Source organism: Chrysemys picta, chromosome 10 (genome assembly GCF_011386835.1).
Source record: "Chrysemys picta bellii isolate R12L10 chromosome 10, ASM1138683v2, whole genome shotgun sequence".
In the NCBI taxonomy this organism is placed as follows: domain Eukaryota; kingdom Metazoa; phylum Chordata; order Testudines; family Emydidae; genus Chrysemys; species Chrysemys picta.
In genome coordinates, this window is record NC_088800.1 from 81,344,035 (window position 1) to 81,369,776 (window position 25,742).

The 25,742-nt window shown below is 45.9% G+C and overlaps 1 protein-coding gene across 5 annotated transcripts in view; it reads right to left on the reverse strand.

Annotated features, from left to right (window-relative positions):
• Positions 1–6,285: 6,285 nt before the first annotated feature.
• TOM1L2 (target of myb1 like 2 membrane trafficking protein) overlaps positions 6,286–25,742 on the reverse strand; it is a 65,965-nt gene continuing 46,508 nt past the window's right edge. For 3 of the 5 annotated variants that reach the window (XM_005289015.4, XM_042853086.2, XM_005289018.5), the window contains exons 12-16: positions 24,726–24,801; positions 22,214–22,279; positions 15,972–16,031; positions 14,073–14,109; positions 11,489–11,780 (exon numbers count right to left, since the gene is read on the reverse strand). In XM_005289015.4, the coding sequence (XP_005289072.1) occupies positions 11,632–11,780; positions 14,073–14,109; positions 15,972–16,031; positions 22,214–22,279; positions 24,726–24,801 (388 nt within the window). In that variant the 3' untranslated portion in view covers positions 11,489–11,631. Of the gene's footprint in view, positions 11,781–14,072; positions 14,110–15,971; positions 16,032–22,213; positions 22,280–24,725; positions 24,802–25,742 lie in introns of all 5 variants that reach the window. The other 2 variants (XM_005289016.4, XM_005289019.4) reach the window with 2 other exon arrangements.

Below are 25,742 nucleotides of genomic sequence, written 5' to 3' on the forward strand. Positions count from 1 at the left end.
TGTCTAATCTTCTCGGTGGCTGCAGCGCAGAGGCTCCGAAAGGGGGAGAAAGGCAAGCGGAGTTTTTCTCCCCTCCATCATAGCGAGCAGAGGTACAAGGCTGCGTTGGGAATCTGCTTCTGCAGGAGGCTTCCCTAGATCTATTCTGCCCCCCTCCCTCCGGTTATCCACAGCAAAAAGCCCCGGGGCTTAACTGAATGCAGCCACAGGCTGTCTCGCCTACCCTGCAGCCGCCTTTTACTAGGAAAAAACCGCCCTGGAATTGCTGCCCCTTTCTGTTTGCCATGGAGCAGGGAGAACACACACCGCTAGACGGGGAGGAAGCATTCTGGAGACCTGGCTCTGGGGGAGAATAAATGATCCCTGTGTGGAGTCTGCAGCCTTCCCTTGTCCTTTTTCGACTCACCCTCTAGGAGGTTTATATCTGGTTTAGAGAGAACTGCTGTGAGGAAAGAGACCCAGAAGAAAGTAAAAGCCTTCCCCAGCCATGCCTGCCTTTTAGGGACTATTTATTTTTACCATGTGCAGCCCTCTCCTAAGAGAGATCGATTGCAGGGTGGCAACCTAACCCTAGGTTTTTGCACAGCTCTGCAGCATGATTTGCTGGTACAACTCCCCCCTCCCAGACAGCTAGCAGTCTTCACAAGGAGGATAAAGAGGAGCTGCAGGACTCCAAATGCCTGGAAGAGGTGGATTAGGGACAGTGCCACCTAGCTGGCCCCAAATCTCAAAGAAATCCCTTATGTTATCACGAAGGGGAGTCTGAATTAATAGAGGCAACAGCCCAGGAAGACAGCATAATTAGTCTTTCCAAAGCTTGTCTGAGAGACTCTGCAGAAGTCAATGCTCAGATACACCTATGAGCAAGAACCCTTTGGAAGGAGACTTGTTCTGAAGCAAGAGGTGGTGGTGAACAGGGAAAGCGGAACTCTCCTGAACAGGCCTAGGGCTGTGTTTCTGGAGTGTGGTTACCATGGTGTAATCTAAGAAGATTATATCAAGTTGGTGACATTAGTAGAGCCCTGCCAATCTACCGCTGTCCGCTTTATCTCTGCGGATGCCCGCGGACGATGTTTTTGGATCGAGCCAGCTACAAATTTTATATCTAGAGCCCTGCAAATCCGCAGATACTTGCAGATCATGTCTGCAGATTGGATGGGGATACAAATTTTGTATCCGTGCAGGGCTCTAGGCATTCACACTTGATGCATGCAGTCTCACCCCATGCCTTGAAGGAAGGTCTAGAGGTGACAGGACTGAAAAGGTTTTTCATAGGCACGTGTCACAAGTCTCTGCCTAGTTCAATGCCTGGAATGAAATCAGATATCGTTTACTATTCTGCAGCTTACCTCTTTGCTGCTATTGGATAGGGCTCAGGTAATCAGGCTGACCCGAGTGTGCATAACAGATGCTTTCACCCAAAACCAGGGCAAAGGACTTAGAAGTATCTTTCAGACAGGGCCATTGTTCCCAGGTATGACACAAACCATCAGTCATTCAGTGGAAAGTATCGAAGAACAGCCCCCTGCCTCTGAAAGACGTGACTAGCTGGCATCCCTCCATGCACCCTTACTCCGTTGGTAATGAGCAGCCAGGCTGGTGCTCCTAGCCCTCCCACACAGTCTAAAGCTAGCCGTAAACTAATGATATTAATGCAGAGAAAGAAACCTGCAGGTGCCTGCCTGTCTCCAATCCAGACAGCATCTTTCAGTTTGTTCCATGTTTTAAACACAAGCAATACATGATGGACTCCTGCCATAGAATGTGGATGGAGCTCACGGAAAGTGGAGGCCTACACACAGAATACCCTTTCTTTCTACAGCACCTTTCAGCAGAGGCTTGAAACTGATGCACAGAGAGGTTAGGGGAATTACCAAAGGTCAGTGGCAGAGATGAGAACAGAACCCAGGAGTTCCAACTCACCACTGTGCTCTAAAGTCTAGACCACACTAATCCCTCTGCTTCAGCCTCTTGGGCAAAAGGCACAGTAGCGAGCATTATGTAATAGCTTTTCCCTTCTCTGATGATCAAGGGTATAGAACGGTTTCCATATGGGGAAAGGCTAAGAAGATGAGGGCTGCTCAGCTTAGAAAAGAGACAATGAAGGGCGGGGGATATGATGGAGGTCTGTAAAATCATGAGTGGTGTGGGGGGAAATGTTATGTATCCTTTCCCACAATACAAAAACCAAGAATCACCCAAGGAAATTAATAGACATCAGGTTTAATACAAACAAAAGTAAGTACTTTTTCCACACACTTCACAACCTGTGGAACTCATTGCCGTGGGATGTCGGGAAGGCCAAAACTAGATGAGTTTATGGCAAAGGTCCATCAATGGGTACTAGCCAAGATGGTCAGCAATGCAACCCCATGCTTGGAGTGCCCCCAAGCCTGCCTACCAGAAGCCAGGAGGGGAAGACAGGGATGGATTACTCCAAACGCTCTGTTCTGTGCACTCCCCCTGAAGCTCTGGTACCGGCCACTGTTGGATACAGGACACTGGGCCATTGGGCTGACCCAGTATGGCTGTTCTTATGTTCTCTTTCAAAGAATCTCTTACTGTTCCTGCAGTGTATCCCGGGTGGGTAGTAAGAGCTTCTCAGGCTGATCTCGGACTTACACGGCACAGGGGAAAGATTTGGAAAGATCAGGAGTTATTAGCCTTAAAAGATGGTCATGAACATTTACTGGTCCACACACACAATCTACAGTGGCTCTCCACCCCGAGGAATTACAATGACAAGTATTTATTTTTCCTGTCCCTCAGAAAGCTCCCTGCTCTGCAGAAGCAGAATTTTGCAGGGCTCAGCCCCTGCTAATGCGGATGCGGCCTATGGCAGGATTCTTTAGACCCACACAAGCTTCCTGAGGGGCCCGGGTAGAACAATACCAACTAGAGTGGAGAAGAAGGGGTTAAAACAGGACCAGGCTCCATAGGCGGGGCCGCGTTTCAGGTGACCAATGGGCTACAATCAGGGGCGGGACTCCCCCCCGATTAAGTTTGGTTGAGAAGCAGGGAAACCCCGCCCGTAGAACCAGGGGGAAGCAGCCAATGGGCGAGCCCGGCCGGAGTGGAGTGATTCTGCATCACAGCTCCGGCCCGGCTGCGATTACGTCATGTACATGCCCCAGGGGACGCAGCAGCCGGTGCACGTGGTTCAGAGTCACCCAACCTCTCCCCTGAGTGCGCTGGGCGGGGACACAGCCCAGCCCGGGGCCCAGCTGGTCAGGCCCGCGCTTGCTTGGACAGGGTTCGAGAAGCCAGTTGGAGGTGCATGGAGGACTACCCGCCTCCCCCAAGCCAAGCGGGTAGCAGGATGTGAGAGCAAACACCTGGGGACAGATGTCAGTCCCCGCGCTTAATGCACAACCAAAAGGCTCTCAGAGACGCCGGCGCTGAGCGTAGGGTGACCAGATGTCCTGATTTTATAGGGACAGGCCCGACTTTTGGGTCTTTTTCTTATATAGGCTCCTATTACCCCCCACCCCTGTCCCAGTTTTTCACAGCTGGTGTCTGGTCATCCTAGTGAGCGCAGTATGAGCCACGATGTAGAATAGAAAGTCGAGGTAGCCATGCAAGCTTTGCCTACGCAGCTGTTGATGCACCTCCATTCATCCCCTGCACTTCTGCTTTCCAGCCTGGAGTTCCATACAGGAGATAGTTCACTGGTTTGAGCATGGGCCTGCTAAACCCAGGGTTGTGAGTTCAATCCTTGAGGGGGCCACTTAGGGATCTGGGGCAAAATCAGTACTTAGTCCTGCTAGTGAAGGCAGGGGGCTGGATTCGATGACTTTTGAAGGTCCCTTCCTGTTCTAGGAGATAGGATATCTCCATTCATTTAATTTCAACCCTTCCCATCCCAACCTTCAGCACCCCCAGGGCCAGGGTCCAACAGCTCTGCCACTAAATCTGGCCTGCAGCACACCCAGCTATTCCAATTCTGGGTCCCCCTACAGCTCCTCAGTATGCAGCAGAGCTGTAACAAGGAATTTTTGTGCCCGAGGCAAGGGCCGGGTGCAGGCTCTTGGGTGGCAAGTCCCATTAGTCCCTCTCAGAGGGAAGGACCCGCCACTGAATTGCTACTGATTGTGTTTTTTTTTTTTCTTTCCCCTCTGCCCGGCTTGGGGGGTAGAGCTGTGCCCCTCCGCTTTGCAGGCTCGAGGCAAGTGCCTCACCTTGCCCTTGTTACAGCACCGCTATGTAACGTCCCTATACTTCAGGCCTGAACTCCCTAGAGGACTTTGCTAATGCACCTCAATCCTGATCTACAGTATCCCTTGCTAGAACAGTGTTGGTGCCTTTTCTTTTATAGGAGAATGTACACAATCAAAATATATACAGCAAACAGACTTAGGTGCCATGGGTACCCCCAACTCCCTCCCCCCATGCATCCCACTGTGGGCCTCTCCTGAGTAGTAACCGTCAAGCATGCTTGACTTAGCCATGCAGTCAGATGGGGATGGGATGGCACCATATGCACAGGGATTCGAACCCAGGTCTTCAGAACGAAGGCCTGTCACACCCCATACTTCCTATGGGGCTGTATTCTCCACCCAGGCATAGCTTCCTGCTGATGGTTGTTTTGCATTCTAAAATGTGCTACCGCAAGTCCAGCATTTGTTGTTCAGGGAATGTACAACTTCGTGACTTTCATGCCATTTCTGCTCTGTCAGGCCACTGGTAGCTATGCACATTTGTCCTGAATAGAACTGGGCACTACAGCTCCTGCCAGAGCGTTTGACACACAAAGAGTCAGGCACATGATCTGACTCACAGTGAACAAACCAGTGCAATGTTTGGAAAGGCGATGGGAGCAGCAGTGGATTGGCCATGTGTGGCACATAATTTCTAAAAGCAACAGTCTTAAAGGTGCCACAGGACCCTCTAACAGAAGTAAAAATCTCAGTGAGGTTTTTACCCACGAAAGCTTATGCCCAAATAAATCTGTTAGTCTTTAAGGTGCCACCCGACTCCTTGTTGTTTTTGTAGATACAGACTAACACGGCTACCCCCTGATAATTGAAATTTCAGTTCTTTAGTCGAGACAGGCTTACTGTCAAAGGCATCAGTTATTAGCACCACTCACCTACTCTTGATCTAACCAGTCGGGAATGGAGGGGGGGGGGGGGAAATCAGCCCTTACCTTCACTACAGCTTTATTTGTGATCTCTCAGAGTTATCCTGTTTCACTTTAATTCAGCTACTTTGAAAGCCAACCTGCAGCTATTATGAGGGGAAATGCTTAATTCTCAGAACAGTTCAAGTTAACAACCTCCATACTTTAAATTTTTTTTTTAAACAGGTGTTTTTTAAACTACTCACTACTGCTTTTACTTTCCTCTTGGGAACTAGACAGCACCATTTCTTTCCCTGCCTGTTTGCATTTGGAAAACGTATTTCATGGCATTTCTAGTTCTACACTAGCAAAGTAATTACTCTTCCATTTACTACTGTACTGGGTATGCTGTCAGCCACCACAGAATGGTACAAGTGGACACAGCTCTAGGGAGACAGCATTTTCAGCAGTTTACTGATCCCGTGCAGCCAGTAGGGGAAGTGCCCAGAATAGGTGTCTGGTAGCACTTGCATGGTGAGCTCTGTGGTGCAAGGTAGAAGACTCATTATAAGAAGGGGTCTACCTAGAATCCACAGCACACAAAAGGAACCAGACAGACGGGGGATTAGTAATGCCCTCTTGCTACTAGGTCACCAAATCAGATTCTCAATGAGTGATCATCTGAGGACCATCCAGTGGTCCCTATGAAATGAGTGTGTTGTTTGGTACTAGGTGGACAGGTGTCACCAACACAACCGGCACCAATTTGCAGTCAATTTCAGATGCCAAGGATGTGTGGATTTCAATCTCCATTCTACTCATGCTCCAGGTCTGGGTCTGGGCAGTGAGGAGAAGCCTGCATTGCTGTCGCCCATATTATACCAGTTCTATGGACAGATCTTTGGTTTCCAGGTTGTCAATCCAACACCATCACACAGGAACTAGATCCACCTCAGCACAAACGCAGAGAACATCTCCCACCAGCGGACAGTTTTAGAAGTGGGTCAAGTCTGAGAATTAGTGCATTTAAACCAACTCAAGATACCTGAAAGACGGCTTTGTACAATGAGCATCGTGTGAAAGGAACACTGGAAAGTCTTGGTGGGCTGATGAGCAACTCAAGGCAGCTATGGACAAAAATAAACGTTATCAGCGGTCTGGTTAGGAAGAGCAGGAGGAAAGGAAAGCAAGACACCAGGTGTATCTAAGACACAGATTCATAGCCATCACTGTACAGTTCACACTAGTAGTGCTTTTATTGGAGTATTGCACATGCAAGAGCCAAACTAGAGAGATGATTTCTGTAAGTTAAGTATGGTAGAGTAATACACTTGGATCATCCTTACGTAAACACACTGGCTTTCTACATAAAGACAGCAACACATTTATTTAGTGTGTGTTTCTTCTGTTTTTACATAGTCAATATTTGTAACAGTTAAGTCCCCTTTCCCTACCCCCTCCCCCAAACAAAAAAATACCCAGTATCTTCAGTAAATAAATATTATCCACTTTTATCTGGAAAGCCTACAGCTTTAATATACAGAGACGCTATTACACAGGTTACATTTGTAGTGTTAATGGTAGCTCATAATAACATTACAGAATGAAGAGCTGACACTTATAAAAACACAGAGCAGGGGGTGTGTGTTTGGCATATGCTTGCCATTGACTAGGTGGAGACAGCAGGAGGGAGCAATGGGTGAGTAAAGCCAGCTCGCAGTCAAATGGAGCTTTGCACTTAGCCCAGATGGATAGTGCAACTGCTGCTTGTATGAGGCAGGGATGGGAGTGGCGAGGTTTTAAAGTCCCATGTCAAAGGGCATGTTGTGATCTGGACAACCCGCTACGTGTGGGAAGTTGTGGACGGTGAGTACAGGGGCAAACTGGTCCTACAGGGGTCAGTTCGAAAGGGACAGGAGCGGGTTATTAAGTGGATGGTAGCAGCACCTGAGTGCTTATAAATGCATGCAGGAATGGGGTTTTCTGCCAGCATTCTTCTACTGGGCCAGTCAGACAAAGGCAGTGGGAAGATGCCAACAGGATGCCTATGGCAATCAAAGAGTTACCTGCAAGAAGAATGCAATTTACCCACCGATTGCTTCATTATTTCCATGAAAAAAAAAAACCTGTCCTGAGTTTTGTTTTTTTCCCCCCAGGACAGCCTCTGCAAGCCTTGGGGTTGGTACTGAGGAGGTAAACAAATACAGACCAAACTCCATCAGCTCAGCCCAGGGCTGGAGCCAACCAGCGTAACCCTGCCCCACAGCACATCCCAACAACACAGGAGGCCCTAGAATTTACAAGGCAAAAAATAATAATAATAAATGGTACATGGGAGCACCACCATCTGTACCATCCTCACTGGTGGAAACAGAAGAGTAGCGAATGGGAAGCAGCAGATACAGGTCACATTGGCTGGGGCTTTCAAAGGAGTCGAGGAGGTGCACAACTCCCACTAAAATCCAACAGGAGTTGGGCAATTAACTCCTTCTGTGCCTTTGGAAGCCCCTGTCTAGATCTACTGCTACACCACTGGAGGAAACCAAGTCTCATCACTATGTCTGGCTGGGTAAAAGTCCTCCATTTAAGGTGGAAGCAGCTAGTTTCATTCCTTAAAAACTCCCTCTGCCTGGAAGTGTAAAAACAAACCTGAAATGCTGGCACCCGAGCTGATTTGGTCAAATGTAATTTGGGGGACGGGGTTATTAAAGTTGGCAGGAGAAAGGGACATTGGAGGCTACATGATGGTCCAACTCAGACCACTTAGCATACATATACTCTGCCCTTTAAGAGGGACCATGCTAAGTTTTTATGAGCTTTTTCTCCCTTGAACCTTGCATACGTGTTAAACATCCTAAAAGTCTGTACAGCACATTGTTATCTATTACACTCGCCAAAGATGCGCCTGCAATCTACACGCAACGTTTAAAACCAAAACCCAAAAGAGGTATATTTAAATAGAAACAATTCATTTTTTACATCTCAGCACACAAGGAGTTAACAGATGATGTTAAAAAACACATTGGAAAGCATCTCTTGACAAAATAAATACTAGAACCTAGAATAAAGTATCATTAGAACTTACAACGGACCCCAACGTTAATTTAGTGTCACTGAGTACGTAGCTGTGATTTCTAAACACTAAGAGAAAGGCTTTCTGCTGAGCCATGCTGCTCTTCTGACACATCCCTCCCCTTCACCCATGAATACCAGAGCCGTGTCAGTTCTCTCACTCGCGTAGAGGAAGCATTTACAATAAAGGGGTGGAAGAGTAATTGAGGTAACCATCTTCCAAGGACAAATGGAACAAGCCATTCCTTTCCTCAAAGGGATTCAACTGCTCCCCTTCTTGCGAATCACAATGAACAGAACGGAGAAGATGGGAGATCCTGATGCAGGACATTGGAAAGCTTCAGCAGTAGCTCTGACATTTACAACAGAGGCCGTGGGCTCGACTTTCAGACATTCCACTCAGCCTGATCAGTTTTGTTCCATTTTATTTTCCCCCTATCAGAGACTGCAGTCAGCCAATTAGCAGCTCGACAAGATCTTGCCCCAGGGACCACTCTCTTTCCAAGGAAGCAACTCTAGTTTATGCATGGTAGAGAGGGGAGGGGGGTTAACCCCTTCTTTCCCTGCAGATGACGGACAACTGCAGGCAGATTACCTGTCTTTCTCAGGGGGAAGAGGACTCCACAGGAGATCTCCAATGGCAATATCACGTGAAGCCAATGCCACTACATTTCATCTCCAACCCTCACAGTGATCCCATCCCACTGGCCCTCCCCTCAGGTAACTCAAGTTCTGTACAAGACCCAGATTTCTAGCTGAGCACAGCACATCCAGCCCTCACAGCTGGAATTTGAAGTTGGGGGTGGGGGTGGGGTAGCAGAGAAGAGGCAAAGGATAGTTTCATTCCCCCTGCTTAGATCAAGCCATCTCCTGGCACCAGTTTTGAATCCACTCGCAGGCAGGCCTACATTCTGCACAGCACAGGGCTGGCTGAGAACTGGCACATCCAGAGCAGGGAAGGACAATCTCAGCCCCTAAACGAAGAGGAATGAACCAAGGGTTGAGTGAAGCAATGGAAGGAGAGGGGCAGAGAGAAAAGGGGGGAGAGGAAGAGGGCTGCCTGGGGCAAGGGAGGGAGGTGGCAGCTGGAGAATGAAAGGGCGGGAAACCACGCATGCTTGGATGACTAGAGATCATACCACACACTCCCCCAAAGTCTTTGAGCAAGCTGGTATAGTCCTTCTCGGCAGCCCATTCACCAATCACACGTTGCCTGGCCTTCTATCCAACAAGACTTACAAGTCGCATTCCTTCAGCTGCCATCACTGACAACCCCCGCTCTGTCTCTCCCCTCGCCCCTAACAATTCTCTTGCAACTTCCTGCTTTGCTCCTCTTCCAAGACTCACTGTTGAACAGCCCCGTCCCCAGCTGGCCTGTTTCAGAGATCGTAACTGCACCCAAGCTGTTCTGTGCCAATAGACACAGGCTGAGATGGCACTTCCCCCTCCCCTCTATAACTGATGCTCCAAGTCATGCACGGTCCTGTCCCAAGGTCTGTCCCTAGTGGCAAGCTACATTTGTTTTTCAGAGTAAGAGTGAACATGGACAATGCTGCTTCACCGCTGTGTCTCTAAGACTAACACACTGCAGTGGGCCATTAGGGGACTGACAACGTTTCATGCATATATCACGGCCTAGCCAAAGCCTGAAGTACCCTACACGTGCTGGCTAATGGAGACTGACCAGAATAAAACCAATTTCAGATCAACATTCAGGGAGCTGGCATGGGGGAGAGAAGCATTAGCTACATCCAAATACTAGACTGTAAGAATGGTTCGAAGTGTGGTCTAGAGCAGGTGAGAGTGGCGCACACATAGCAGTACGCAGGGAAGTCATGACGTGCCGAATCAAAACGAAGCCGTTCGCTGCCTAAAAATTCTCGTGCCCTCAGGAACGATGACTAGTGAGTTGGGAGAAACAGCGTTCTAAGTGCAAGTGTGCTTAACTGATACTCGGCTCTCAAGTGTATGGACTCTTTTGTTCCATCTTGCTCCACTGGCTTGCTACCCAGGAATCTGTGCAGGGTATGTGAGGGGGTGGGTGTAGAGGAGAGTAGCATAGGACTATACTGGAAATGCTGGTCTCCACAAGGCAAACACACTGCAGAATCCTTTGGGGCATCTCCAAGGAGGACAGCATTGTTAGTTTATTCCTCTGACGAGCAGAGGGAACAGAATCCAAGCATGCAGGCAGAAAGGGGGTGGGGGGGGGCAGGCGCCTCTTAGCACTAGGTGGTTGTAAGGAGGCAGAGATGGCAAAGGGCATCCCACGTCTATTTCACATTACATACAATAGGACCGCAGCCAGCCAGTGTTTGAGCCCAAACCTTCTAGCCGGAAAATAAAGAACTGCCTCTCCAATATGCACAGCCAAAGTGCCAGTTAAAATCTTTCCCCCAGTATCCATTTGTCTAGGAAGTCTCCTACAAGAAATCACAACTCTGGCCCCTTTTTCTGATGACCTACCTCTAACAACATTTCTGGTTTTACCCCTCCAGTGCTACAGGGCATACCAGGGACATTCAGCAAACATGCCCCTCCAGTGTGGCCAGTCAGACTCATTACGTCTTTCAGTCCCATCCATTTGCATGGATGTTATTCAAACAGTTGAGGAGATGAAGGCAGCGCCTGCTTAGTATCTGAGCTAATTACTGGAGAAGTATTCTCCAGCTTGGGAGAAATGTAACAGTTTTAAAAAGGCACACATTCTAGACAAAATACTATAGGGGAAAAGCTCCCTCAATGAGTGAAATACTTCATACAATATCTAGTGTTACAATAGCCATTTTCCTATTCACGGCTCTGCTGGACAAAGCTAACAAATTGCTTTCAAATCAGAGCAAGCTTAGATCAACTCAGAAAAATAAATCCTGTGAGACTACACACTGGAAGCACCACAGAGTGGAGAAAAGCAACCACCATGCGGTACTAGGAGATGTGGGGGTGGGGGGCGAAACGTAACTTGTGAAGCACATGTTGAAAGGGAAAAGCTGTTGTTCTTTACTCTCTAAACCTATTAGAAGCTGATAGCTTGACCTTTGTATCTAAAATTAAAATACATCTCCATTCCGTTTCAGTCAATTACATACGGATTGACACTCAGACCGGCCTATTCGGAAGCACCTACCTGCAGAAGGGGGTGGTCCCTATGTAAGTCAAAGGCAAGGCTGCTCTCTCTACACTTTCATATCAACAAGGTAAAGAAATACTCATGCGTTTTAAAGGGGTTTTCAGCATTAAGAGTTGTTTGGATGGGAAGGGGGGGTGCAGGTTAAGCTAGTGCTGGAGAACTGTGGTCTGGCAGGAGCAGAGCTGGCCTTTAATACAAAGGTCAGCTGGGGGGATGGGGGGGGGGGGTGTTTCAGAGATAAGCAGGAGAAGCAATTGATGAAACCAGGAGGGCAAGGGGGGTCATGGTTAGCCAAGAACTGTGAGAGGACAATGTGACTGTACAGAGACATTTTTCCGCAGAGCACGGGGATGGTAGCCAGGAGTGCTCTTTACAGTGCGAAGAGGGCATCCTCTGAGCGCTCCTGCTTCTTCCGGCCTGAAGGATTCGTAGGAGGAGTGGGGGCCTCCAGTGGAGGAGAAGGTAAATTTGGGACCGTCTCGGCAGCTTTGGCTCGTTCTTCTAAAAATTTGTCAAACTCTGCAACGCAAAAAAACATTGAGAAGAATCAGAGTTAAGGTCGAACTAGGGATGGTCTTCTGCACGAATCTAGCAGTGCACTGACTGTTCTCTGGGTACGCACAGGGCAAGCAGAGCATAGGCATGATCACTGAACGCTTCCTCATGCTGCCCCCTGCCCCAGTGTGTTCCATCCTTGACCCCGCAAGGGATAAGAGCTGTCTCCATGGGCCATCAAAACTTCTCATCCCTTTGGTGAGCTTGCCAACAAAGTGAGCAGCTGGTCTGGTTCCCAGAGCACAGGTATCCATGCCAGAGAATCCACTACCAGAACTAGCACAGAGACCCAAACGCATTTCACACAAGGCCCCCGGTACAGCCATCTGAGGGTAACAACTACTTATGGTCACCGCTGACAAAAGGAAAAGGCTCTGTACCAGTGGGTCTCAATGTTTTCCACTTTGGAACAACCTCCTCCCACCTTGCTACACGGGAGGGGGAATGCTGTCAATAGGGGGTTACGAGCCCTAGGTTGCTCTGTCCCCACTGTCAATCCCCTGGGCCAACCTTTCATAGACACAAGCCACATGCACAAATATGGCTTCCTCACAAGGGTACAGATTGCCGGGGGGAGGGAGGGGAATAGCTCTGTGGTTTGAGCATTGGCCTGCTAAACCCAGGGTTGTGAGTTCAATCCTTGAGGGGGCCACTTAAGGGTCTGGGGTAAAATCAGTACTTGGTCCTGCTAGTGAAGGCATGGGGCTGGACTCGATGACCCTTCAGGGTCCCTTCCAGTTCTATGAGATAATATAATATATGGCGATATACCTAAGCATCACAGTAATACAGTTTAGTCAGCAGGGTAGATCAAAACTCAAATGCCAGTCAAGGGTGCGATCCCAAACATTGGGAGAAATACCATCAAGTGCTATTCTTGTGGGTGGGGAAAGGGGGAGGAAATGAACATTTCCCACACTCCAACGGATGGTATCGGAGTCATGCCTGTCAATATTTATAGGTTCCCCCACCATTCTTATGCAGTTTAGAATCCCTTAAGTGAACTTTGCTCTCTCTCACACACTCAATTGCTAGGCAAAGCACATGGGCAAATCACGTGCCAGGATTGGTTTCGGAGCATTGCATACGGGCAGGAACAAAGTCTGGGAACACACAGTACAAGTGGGGCATGCCCAGGGAAAGTGAAAAAATTGCAGCGAGGGGGAAAGAGTTGAAAAGTTGGAGGGCATTTTCTTGGGCTTGTTTTTTGCTGAGCACTATATAGTGTGTCGCTCGTTACAGCTTTATGACATGCCGGGGCATGCTTCATTAACCCTCAACCTATACATTAACTGTGGTGTCTCATTGAAGTTCGGAAATCAGACGCACTGTTTACATCAGGATTAACTAGTTAACACCCTGAAAGCATGGCATCTACCCCCACAGAGCCACAGAATATGCCCCGACATGTCTTACTGCTCAGATATGGCCACTGCATTTTTTTTAAAGATTGCTCTTGTTTGGATCTATCCTGCTGCCTGCCTGCCTTCTCCTGCTCCTCAAAGCCAGTGCGTCTGCTTTTGCAGAATTATTTTTTCTGTTAATGAGGCTAAAATAGGACCCTTCTGGGCTCTTGATTTAACCCTTTTAAAACAGCTCGTTTTAAGATGATCATTTGGGATGTTTACCCAGCTCTTGATTAATCTATTTTTCTAAAAGTAACTAATAAAAGCTGCTCAAGGTGCCTGATCACTCCTGCTAGGGGCAAGAAGGATAAATATTCAAGGTTATGCCCATCTGCCAGGGAGGCACCACATGGCAGCTAGACCAGCAGAGGGGAGATTTGAAATAAAAGGGGAAAGTGGTGAGATGAAAAAGGAAGAGAAAACTCAGTTCCTTCCACCAGGAGGCAGGGAGGGCGAGAGAAGAGAGTCCTGGAAACTGGGAACAGAAACATCCCATCCTGATATAAACAGGGGACAATCATTTCAAAGTGCTTAGGGAGTTCAGTGTCTCGTATGTTGCTACAGAGGCACTACACCGCTACAGTGAAGAAAAAGTGAAGCACAGAAAGCTACCAAGGTAACCAGCGCAAACAGGTGGGTTTTTTGTAGTTCCCTCCTGAAATTCTCCACCACTTCCCATTTCAATGAAGATGCTCCAGAAGGATGCAGTATGGAACATCAGCTACCATGAGTTTGGTGGATTGGAAGAGGATCTCTGCTGGGTGATTGTATCAGAAGAGAGCAATATGGATATTCTACTCAAAGGCACTGGACTGAGACAGCTCTGAAAGCCAGAGGCTTCTCTGCTTACCTTCACTTGTCACGCCTTCTTCCAGTTCTTCTCCTTTCTGCAGTTGGAACAAAGAAACAAGTATGAACATATGTACTTCACTTCGCTTTCAGTTTCACCCTAAGCAAGTAACCCAAATCATTCATTGCCTCTGCCCCTTTATTTAACCACAGTTACTACTGGAGCAAGATGACCTAGATGAGTCACATGGTGCTCATGTCAGGAGGCAGACGAACGATCCAGTATGTCTCTGAGTTGCAGAGCAAGAGAAATAGTCCAAATGATGGTGCTATTGATTACTGGTGACATCCATTATCAGTGCACTCTCCATTAGACCTGAGTGACAGTCAGTTAATCTCCATCTTCTCCACTTTCAAGAGAGCAGGCCTTTTCTTATCAAGAGAAGCCATTACCTGATACAAAACTGAATAGCTACAGGAGATGCCACCTCACCTGTTTACAATTCCTTTAGGACATCATGGCTGTGGCTTTCGCTAATAGGGCATCTTATTTAAAAGCTTAATCAAATGAGGTAGACACCCCCAATGAAGTGTTTAGGGACAATATTTTTCCTGAATAAAATGGATGGTTCATTTTGGATTTAGAATTCATGATTGAAGGGGGGGAAAAAAAGCTGATTGTAAAGCATGTGACACCATGAACGTAGATAAGAATAAGATGGGAGGGCTGAAATAAAATGATAGGAAGCTAGTGTGTTGCCAGGAGAAGTAGCAATGGTTAACATGCCACAAGTTTAGTACTGTACGTTTTTCCTTTCAGACATCTAGCATGTGTTTCGCCAGGATTTGAGAATTCATAATCATTAAATAAGGAAACTGTAATAAATCCCAACTAGGTGGCATAATTTTCAAATAATTACCACATTAAAAAAAAGGACACTGTCAAGTATTTTAACACCCCCCCCCAAAAAAAAAATCTAGTCTCCTTTGGAAGTGAGGAGTAACTTCTCTGCCTCACTTTCCCCATCTGTAAAACAGGAATACCACTTGCCTTACCAGGGTTTTGGGAAGACTAACACTTTGAAGATTAAGCATCATGTAAGGTGTAAGCATCATTCTATTGTACAGAAGTTTTTTAATGAGCACGTAGCCAGGGCTTAACGTAGGACGCTATTGCTTGCTCTACCGTGTCCATCAGCTGAGCTGTACTGATGTTACTTCCTTGCAGTATTCCGTGACAAGGCCTGGTCACTTACTTTGAACTGGGGAACAGGAGGCTGAGCTAAACATTTGTCAAAATAGGGAAAAGCAAAAAATCAGCAGAAAAACTCCCCCCTCCCGCCCGCAGTGAAGTTTCAAGATTGTAAAATGACATTAGCCAAAAGAAGAGGAGTGCAGGGCCAGAGAATAGACATTTAAAAGTTCTTGAAAGTGTGCCACAGCTGTCAAACCAATTTAAATGGAGACAGGTAAGATTTACTGTTTAACTGTAAAGAACTTAGGCCCCGATTCAGCAGTCCAGCTATTCAGCATAGCCCTTGAGCATAGATTTAAAATTAAGCATGTGCTTAAATCCCAATGACTTCAATAGGCCTTAAGCATGTGCTTAAATACTGTGTTAAATAAAGGTGGACTTCAGCATGTGCTTAAATGCTTTCCTTAATTGAGTTCCTTAAATCCAAATTCCTGATAATCATACCACCTCGGCGACACTGAGAATGGAGAAGTGAAAATACAACAGCAGCTCAGAAACGTGTGACTGCAAATGGCAACTATAAGTCCATGTACTTATTTATTTCCTTCCCTGGGGAAAAAAACCCAAATATATGCTTTATACAGTGTCATTCCCTCCCTGTATATGTAACCACAGAGGAGCACCAATAGCTTGCATTAAAAGTTATGCATATGCACAAGTCCTACTTCCTACATGAAAAACGAAATATAAAAAGTCAAGTCTCACCAAGTCGGTACTGAGCCACTCCTCAATGTCATCCATGACAGAGGACTGTGCAACGGGGATCTATGGAGTGCAGCAAGAGACACAGCAAGGCAGGCAAAACCAAAATACATCCACAATCATGGCCACAGAATGATGGAAAATGCCAGAAATAAGATGGAAAAAAACAAAACAAAACAAAAAACCACAAAATAAGCTGTAAGATGCACTGAAAAAAAGCAACAAAATACAAATAGCACGCAAATAAAGCAACACTTAAAGGTCAATTATGAACAGTGAGGCTAACAAAACCAAAACAAGAGATTATGGAGAATATGACCAGATGCGAGAACTTTTTGATTACATATTAAAGCCACCAATGCGGACTGATGGCTCTAATCTGGATCACATAACACTTTCGAGGATAGAATATTGGATATGAATTACATTTTGAAATACCGAACTTCAGAATCATGTCCCCCCACCACACTTTTTTTTTTTTTTTTTTTAAATGGACATTATCCATTGTCTAAGGTTAGTAACAAACATAACAAAGGGGCTCAAATATTGCAGTCTTCCCACAGGCAAATTAAGCCACTTTGATCAGTCCTTCCAGAGAGACCGTAACCCAGAATGACCATATTGAGGATAAACTCTTCAGAATCAAAAGTAAATTATACCGAAATGTTTTTTCCACAGGAGATTCTCCCCGAATCTTGCTAAGGTAGTTTGCCTAAAGAGGACTCTTCATTGTTTATGGCTGTCTTCCTACTTATTCAAACACATTATGATAAAAACCACCATCTCCTGCTTTGTAATGGTTACGGACGTGGATCTGATCTGTAATAATGTTATGGATACTTGGATGTAACTGTTGTATTAATGCTGCGTATGATTGGTCAGCGAGGGGAAGTTCTTGTACACTGGTCTCTTACAAGTTCCTATAGGACTGTATGGCTCTAACTTAACAGAGGGGCTGTGGAAAGCGCAAACAGGAAAGTAACGCAATAGACCTAAATAAGGACACTCCAGCACGCACTTGGAAGACAGTGGCATGCTTGTAGGCTCTAAGCTGAAGTGGCACAGCTGTTCTGTCAGGCACGGAGACTAAACACTAAGCAGTTAGAGCCTTTGGAGGAAAAGAACGGGGGTGAGTTGCCAGGGGCTGTCCAGGAAGAGGTCACTAAGCTGGGGAGACAAGGTGACAGAGCAAAGCTCCATGGAAGAGGCTCAGGGAAGTTAGTCCTACCAGGATCCCTGTGTGGATGATGGTAAAACATCTGGTAAACTAGGTCTAGTCAGAGTGGGAGAATCATGTGATTCCACCCAGAGACAGGTGATGGCTAGAGGGTTGAGACCAGGGTGCACTTGACCGAACCAGGATGGGGCAGAGATGCAGTTTGCCCAGTAACTGACAGTAATGATATGAAGATCCTGAACACCGCAGGAGCACTTGCAGTTTAGATTAGAATAGGCCAGATTTCTGTGCAGGACAAGTCTCCGTTTTTAATTGGCAAGGATAAATTGGATCGTGCGTGTATGATGCTGAAGGCAGTGGTTCCAAGTTGCTGAGCACTAGCTTAAACAGCCATTAACTGGAAGAGAGATTCTGTAGACAGTTTTTGACTTGCTAGCCTCCACGAACAAGTTGTGTCTTGCAGAGCTGACTAGTTGGTTTAATAGCTTTGGAGATTACTGACTTCAGACACGAGCCCCAGCCGTGCAATTATTCAGCCAGCGGCAATTTAAAAACCATCATAGGAGTTTTAAACTACTGTCTCTCTTTCTCATGTATTTATGTGGCCCCCTCTGATGGTTTGTTTTTAAGGAGGGTTATTTTATAAAGCTATTGCAATACATTTTTTTTCAAAAGTCTACATGCAAACAGAAAATGGGAATTAACCTATAAAACATTCAAGCAACATTAAGAATAGACTTCAGTTCAAAAACTAAGGACGGATTGTTAAGATTTCTTTGCGATTTCGTAGGGTTTTTCCAAAATTAGCGAGATCACTTGGACAATCGGGAAAGATGAAAAAGGAGGGGTAAGAGAACAGAGGATGAACCTTCAACTCATAAAATCCAAGGAAACTTGGAATTAAAGTTAGACACCATTATTCGAAGGCAGTTTTTGTTTGTGGTTTCATCAGCAATAAAGACCCCACCAAAGAAATTCTGCCAAACCGCTTCCTTAGTGCTGATAACATCCAATATTCTACCCTTAAAAAGGCCTGGGGTGTTGTTAATAACACAAATTATGTTTCTACTCAATAGGATCCCACTGGAAAAGAAGCAGGTATGAAATGACACCTCGAGTCTCTAGGTGAACTCATTCATGCTCTTAGAATGTCTGTCCAACAAGGTTCATACTACTTGTTGCTAGACTACAGCCTTGTACTAGCATAGCTAATTCTATTCCTTTCTGGATATTTAATACAACTGACACCAATACTTGCTTAGCTGCTATTCATTTCTTCCCTCACTTGGTGATCAAAAATTCTTCGTATGATATATTACAGTAACAGAGCTCTAAGGCACGTGTGATGACACCTATTTCAGAGGAATCCTTCAATCTTGTCTTTTTAAGGCTGCAGTGACCCTCACGAAGCTAAAGTGAATCCTAATTTTAAACAATTTAATTGGCTACTTGATTGTCTGCAACGTGTAACTGTGTGTGTTTACTGCATATACTGTAGTGGAGGTTTTAACTCGTGTACAATATGTTCACTAACACGGCCTGTTGTGCCCGAGACGTTGTAAATAAGATGCAACATCTTATGGGTCAGGCAAGCCCAGGCAGTTGAAGCCATCATGGGTACAGGGAATTAGCCTTTTCAGAACATTGTAGGAAGCGCTTTACAGAATCCCTGGAAAAGTGCAAATGAAATGACAGACAATGAGCTTGACATTGTCTTCAGAAGGAAGTGACTCAACTGGCCCTGTGTGTATTGAGGACGGGGACAGGGATCCTGCCGCTAAGGGAAATAAAGATCTCCAAAAACTCTGGCTGAGAGAGTTCATCTGGGCACGTTTGACGCTATTTTCACCAAAAGTTTATTTTCCTAGCTCGTCTGTGGCACAAGGAAGAGCAAACCAGGCTCCAGGGAAAAAGGATGTACCTCTCAATTGTCCATGTCATACAGGTCACTGTTACATTTGAGTCCCAAATCTTCCTTTATCCCAGGCAGATGTGGTGGCGTTCCAATTTGTTAGTACCCAACAATAAAGGTAGTATAACAAAGTATCTTAATTATTGAGAGGAACCTGCCCCTTCCCCTGCCAGCTTCGTGTCTTTTAGGATCCGCTGCGGAGAGCAGTTTGTTTTAGCTTTAGGTGAATTCTGGTTTGTTTTTTTTATCCCAAACAATTTGGCTACTGACCTGCTGGCAACAGTGGTGGTTTCGAATTGTAAAATAAAGTGGGTGGCTTATGCAATGTAAGCTTTTGACTTATGTAACAGGCACCCAGCTGGCATGCTGCTAGGTAGTGTGTAGATAACTTAAGACAATCCAACATCTTCCTTACACTTTGGCAGCTGTTCAAATCTAGGGAGAGAGACACTGGAACTACGTTGCCCTACCTTCAGTCAGAGCCGGCGCTAGATGTAAGCAGACTAAGCAAATGCTTAGGGCCCCAAGCAACTCAAGGTGGGCCCCTATGAATTATTAGTATGTGTTGTGTGGGCAGCCCCCCAAAATATTCCTGCCTGGTGCCCCCAATGGGCTAGCACCATGAGCAGGAGCAAATAGTGCAAAGTTCACTAGAACAGTGTGCACAGAATCCTAGAGTGAACTTCTTATGCATGCGGGTATGGTGCTGGGGAATGGCACAAAGGGGGTGGGGGAGAGAGGAAGGAACTAAACCTAAATTAAGGCCGTCACAGTTTGGAAAGAAGGCAACTCCAAGTGCCGGTTCATGAAAAGTTTAAATGATGCTCTGGTAGCTTTTTAAAAAAGGCAAAAAACCCTCCCCTTTAACATCCCTAACGCTGCCCAGACACAGTTGAGAGGTGTGTCAATATCATCCCTCTTTTCCGTATGTCAACAGTACAAAAAGTTTCCAAAGAATTTGAACCCACCGTAGTTCAGGACTAGGATGCTAGTTATTCCATTTACACTGTAAATACTACAAAGTGGGATTAATAAATATGGTTAAGAACTACAGCCGGTTGAGAGAAACTGAGTTAATGATTAGTCCTGTTTTATTGTAGGGATAGAATACGAACAAGGGTGAGCACCTTGTGAGGGCAGAAACTGGCACCTTGTTCATACTAGGGCAGCCAGATCCCCCCCCAAACCTGGGCGCCTCCATGAATGCTGCAGTATCCTTTTTTCCAGGCCGAATAACCACAAGCCAATACGCAGATATTGTGTTTGTTTTCTTAATAAGGCAGTGGCCTGAGTGGAGTGAACAGCAGGGGCGCCAATTTCATGCTTCCCTGCACTTGTAAACAGTGGAAGAGCAAACACGGGGAACCAACTCAATCACAGGATTATTCATAATGGAGGAGCCTCGAACAAAATGGAATAGATCATCAGTGGCTGCTACAGCCCCACAGACCAGAACTGCTTCCAAAGGCGTCAGAGGAGAAGCAGGTGCCATTCCTTTTACGGCTCTTTCAAGCTTAGATTAGTAATTGTGGGTCTGACAAACACTGGGAACCAGAGTTCCATTTCAAAGTTAGGTGCACGCAACTGGGCACACAGTGTGCCCCTGATACGTGCAGAGAACCCGGGATGCACTCGGTCACATTCATTTGCAAATGCCTAAGTCAGGCACCTTACTGGCTACGTACATGCCCAAATATCCGATTGCCGTGTCTCCACTGGGCACTGGCATGCATGTTTTAGGCAACGTGCAGTTTCACACACCTCATTTAAAAACCTGGGCTTGTGTTATATTTTCCGATTTCGCATCTATCGATTTCATTTAATTGAGCTGTTCTGATGCCCTACACCCTTTACTTTCTGGACCTTAATTTTTCTCCCAACATGTCCCTTGTAGGCTGAGACCTTCAAAGGCCCCTTCAGGAGTTGGGTGCCCCATTGAATTTCAGTAGGAATTGGATACCCAGCCCCTATAAGCTCTTCTGATAGTCCCAGCTCTAAAGCTTAATAGTAAAAAGCCTCAGCCCACTTCCAAAAAATTCCCCTTCTTCCCCTTTGTCCCCCCTGAAAAAAAATCTAAGCCAAACTCACACCTATAAACCTGCAATAAGTCTCATATCAGGACTCTGACCACTCCTCCTAAAGATGTGTGTGTTTATATCTGAAAGCAGGTCACAACAATAGTGCAACCTCAAAAATTAAAAGTGAGTCAGTCCCTCTTCCCCCACCGGGAATCAAGACGGACTTAAAAATTAGTTATTTTAAAACAATCGTTGGGTTCTCTTTATTTCCCTCTGGTTTCTGAGCCTTTAAGGTGCACTCAGGTCACACTTTCAAACTTTTCATCGTAAGCATCAGAGCACACAACTATTATTTAAATGAATGCTGAGATTCTCACGTGCTCAGCTGTCTTCAGGACCTGATGCTTAAAGTATCACGAGACTCACAATAAAACTGCCAGAGTTGGAAACACTGCACCAGGTCCTCCCAATAAAGTCCAATCCTGAAAGCCTTAATGCAGGAAATATTCCTTAATGGGACATTTGCCAGTACCAATGGAACATATCAATCCAGCTAGCATACTCAGGTTCCCTTGTTTTAGGGTAAGCGGAAAAAGAGACGGACACAGAGAAATACCCTTCTCCTATGCTACTCAGTCCAATGAGGTTTGATCCTGCGAACTCCATGGTGAGCACAGCCACCTGAAGTTAAGTGCCACAGGAGTGGGCTGCTATTAAAGGAGTTCAAAAAGGAGCCTAGAAAATGACCCATCTCTGAATTAAATACATGGAGCTTGTGTTTATGCTTGAAAAGTGGATACTGCATATATAAATCGAGACAGTAAAAGGAACTAACAGGATCCCCAGCCCTGTTTCGAAGGTGAATATGGACGGTAGAAACTGCTACAACTGAGGCCAACAGGAGACTTCCGGGGCTGCAGGTCTCTGGGCAATATAAAAATGCATTTTGGGAAACCTACCCCCTGAATATTAATCTTTCCCCATCCCCTAGACAATTATACAGGCGGGGAATAAAATCCTTGTACTGTCTGATTTGGGGTAGCTTAGCAGGTTGGGTGAGAGGTAAACACAGGATGGTTATTCTACAGAAGGAACGGGAGTGGGGAACAGGGTTCATTTTAATTGGTGAAATCCTCACCATTCCTTGTGTAATTAGCCACTTGTCTATGGGCTCCATGTCTGAGCTCCCACCTTTACCTCTCCTCTGTGTTGAGAACAGAAATGCCCATAAAGAAAGAAACCACAGCAACACCCGTGATAAGGTAATAATACAACAGCAGTAAAATAGAAGCATATACTATGCATAGGGTCCTTTCTGGTAATACCCACTTAAAGACACCACCCGCTTCTGTCACACTTCTGTGCGATCTGTACATCAGAATCAGCAGTCCTGGCCTCTTGGCTTCCTTTGAGTAGGTTAGAGAACTAACCATTTCTAAGTGAGGCTGACGTTTCTATTTTTCTTAAAAGTCAGCAGGTTGTGGACTGGACGACTCAGAAATCTGTTGGACCTCACAAAAATCCCTAAGTTTAAGACATTCTGGAACTTCCCTTTTTGGAGGTTATAATTCCCAGCAAACATTATTTCTCCTCCAATTTTTCTTGGTCTCCAGACAGACTGTCCATGCTTAGCCTGGCAATGCCAACCTTATGAAGGACGTGAGGATAGTGGCCAGGGGAGAGCAAATAACCCAAGCTGGATGAAATGTTTTGGCAGTCTTTCAAAACGCACATCTTTAAGGGCTTCACAGTTTAAGGGAACCAAAACCATAATATCATTTCAGGAGTTGGGCTGGAGAACGTATCACAACGTGGAAACACTCCATCTTCTCCACAGTGTGGATAACAAAGATTATCTCATGGGCACTGCCCTTCCAGTTGCCATCCTGCAACATCTCGCTGGCAACTACAGCAATTCCCAAAATGGAAAGGTAAAAGTAATATATTTTTAGCTGTCGTCATATGATTTAGCAGCTGAAAACAAGGATAGTCAACTGCCTATGACCAGCCATCTCTCCATGGACCACCATTTGAGAACGACTGCACTACTTCAGTTTGAGGAGAAGAATTTTAATGCAAGAAAACCTCATTAAAATGAGAAGCCTAAGAAGAATGTGCTGATATAGGCTTTGGCCCCTTCCTGGATGCCCTATAAGTGAAATATCCTTCAGTTAAGCCTTCTGTCCTAATTAAACCATACATTAGTTTATAGAGAACAAGGAGCTACCAACAACTTTACTCTTATTACACCAACAGGGGTTGATAACTTCTAGACGTTATTAGCACGTTTATCACCTTTAAGTAGCAGTGCCCAACATCCTTGCATCATTTTGTAAAGTGTATTTTGTCTCCTAGCTATTCAGGGTATATGTTTCCTCCCAGACAAGCAGTGCCCATGTTAACCAATCATAAAATGGGCTATTTTGACTACGTGGTACAGTCATCGGGACCTTTGAAAAGAGGGTGAAGATCTGAGCTGTAATGACATCCCACAGCCCAAAGTTCAATAGTCCAGGAGAGTGACTGCTTTCCAATACTTTGACCAGTCAGATTAGTTCAGACATAGTCCTTTGAACTGACAACGCTTCAGGCAAAGTAACAGCTATGCTGGTGTGAGTGACAGGTGGCGGAAGTGCCTGAAGCAGGTATAAAATAAGAACAAGATGATTGCTAACGATTAAGGATACTAACCCCTTAGCCACCAGTGGAATTGAGCCCCCATTGTCAAGGGCTTGTGCCTCACATCAGCACTCACCATTGGTAATTCCAAAGTTAGCCAGCAACAAAAAAGGGATTAAAGATTCTGTTCTCAATAGTCTAAGCGGCAGCTGGGCACACCTGGCCTGACTCACACACAAACATTCATTCCCATTTCTCACTGGCTCAGAGTGAAAGTTTGCTGGGCTGGCCAGATGCCTCAGAATAGATTGCAACCTGCCAGCACGCGAGAGAATCGAGAGGGGATGGGGAGATGCAACTCAGCTGGTGGAGAAGGCTGTGTGCTGCTTGGCTCTTCCATGCTCCCTAGTGGTCAATACGAAGCCAGGTTAGGCAGAGGCTCTGAACTCCTTCAGCTGTCACTAGACTTATACTGACAACTGTGAGAGTACATAGTGGTGAAAAGGGGTTAAGGGAATATCTGAGAATTTCACTTGCTCCTTACTCAGCTCACATCCCTAGATGGGGCTGGCCAAAGGAGTTAAAGGCATCCCAGTGTGATCTCTCGCTCTAAGTCACTACTATCTAGTTTGTTACAACTGCAGTCAGATGGTGTTCCTTCTGCACAACTATATTAACTTTCATAGACAAGAATTAATCAGCGTTCATAGAAGGTTACCCACACTCAGTTCTGCAGCGGCTCCTCCCAGAAAGCGAGACATCCAGGCAGACTGCAAGATTACAGAAGCATTCACCCACTATACTGATTACACGAAGTAGCAATTCTCCTTAGGAATGGTTACAAAGCAAGTACGTGCTCTTTTGATATTTCTTTCAAAATGGCCCTCACTGGCATCCACGCACTGGACAATGGTCCCTTGCGAATCATTGGTGGGATACCAAATGAAAAGTTTAACTCAGACACAGATGCAGCATTGCAAGCCATGCTCCCAGCTTTGTGCTGGAGTGCTTGTTTCAGAGCAATGACGTACCCCTCCTGTATTCTGTTTTCGAACATCCAGAGCAGATGCCAGTCCTTTGACAGCCTGTGGATCTTCATACGTCACACTGAAACAAAGGAACAAACAGAACTGATGCAAATCCAGCCATCACTGAATGCCAGGACAAATGCTTTAGGCACTAATCTACTAGTCTGCCGCTTGTTTTATTTGAGACTAGCATGGAGCATATCATTTTTTTGAGTGCAGTAGGTGCCTCTCAGTACAGATAAAAATACATTCTCTGACCCGAGGAGATTACAAATCGATTTCAGATATGATGCAACATGTGATGTGTAAGAGACAGAGTAGGGATCGAGAGGGGAGGCTGGACAGGCATCAAATATGATTACCAAGTTACTTACTGAAGGTTAGGGCATAGTACAATGGAGCAAACAGTTTTGGGTTTTTTTGAGACAGAATGAGATTTAAATCGGCAAGTTTCTTACAGTTATCATGGTAGAAGTGAGCCTTCAGGTGGCTTTGGAGGTCAGCTCAGAAAGGGCATTCCAAACGCAGAGGACAGCACAGAAGAATGCCTGAAGGTGACTGGGCAGAAACAGGCACACGGGGCTTGGAAGCTTGTCATCAATGGTAGAGCGGGGGGAAGGGAGGGCGTGCAAAATGCTGGCACTGGATAGAGAGCACTTAAGTTTCTTGTGAAGCCTTAAAAGGTGGTGACAAGAAGCTTGAACATGATGTGGTGAAGGGGGAGCCAGTGGAGGGAAGGGGAGATATGACCTCATCAGATAACGGTAGGGAAGAAGGTCCTACCAGTTATGGGGTGGTCATGATGGAGGTGGCCACAGTAATCAACAGGCGGTATAAGGAAACAAAGATGCAGGAAAACCCACTAGCTCAGTTCACCAGATCTGCTGCCTGTTTACTGGGTATTTAAAAAGATAAGCAAAATTGCTACTGAAAAGGATCATAATCATAGTTATTAAGCTAAGGGAGCACTACTATCACTTCCCCTTCATGCACAAGGACTAGTAATCGACTCTCTCAAGC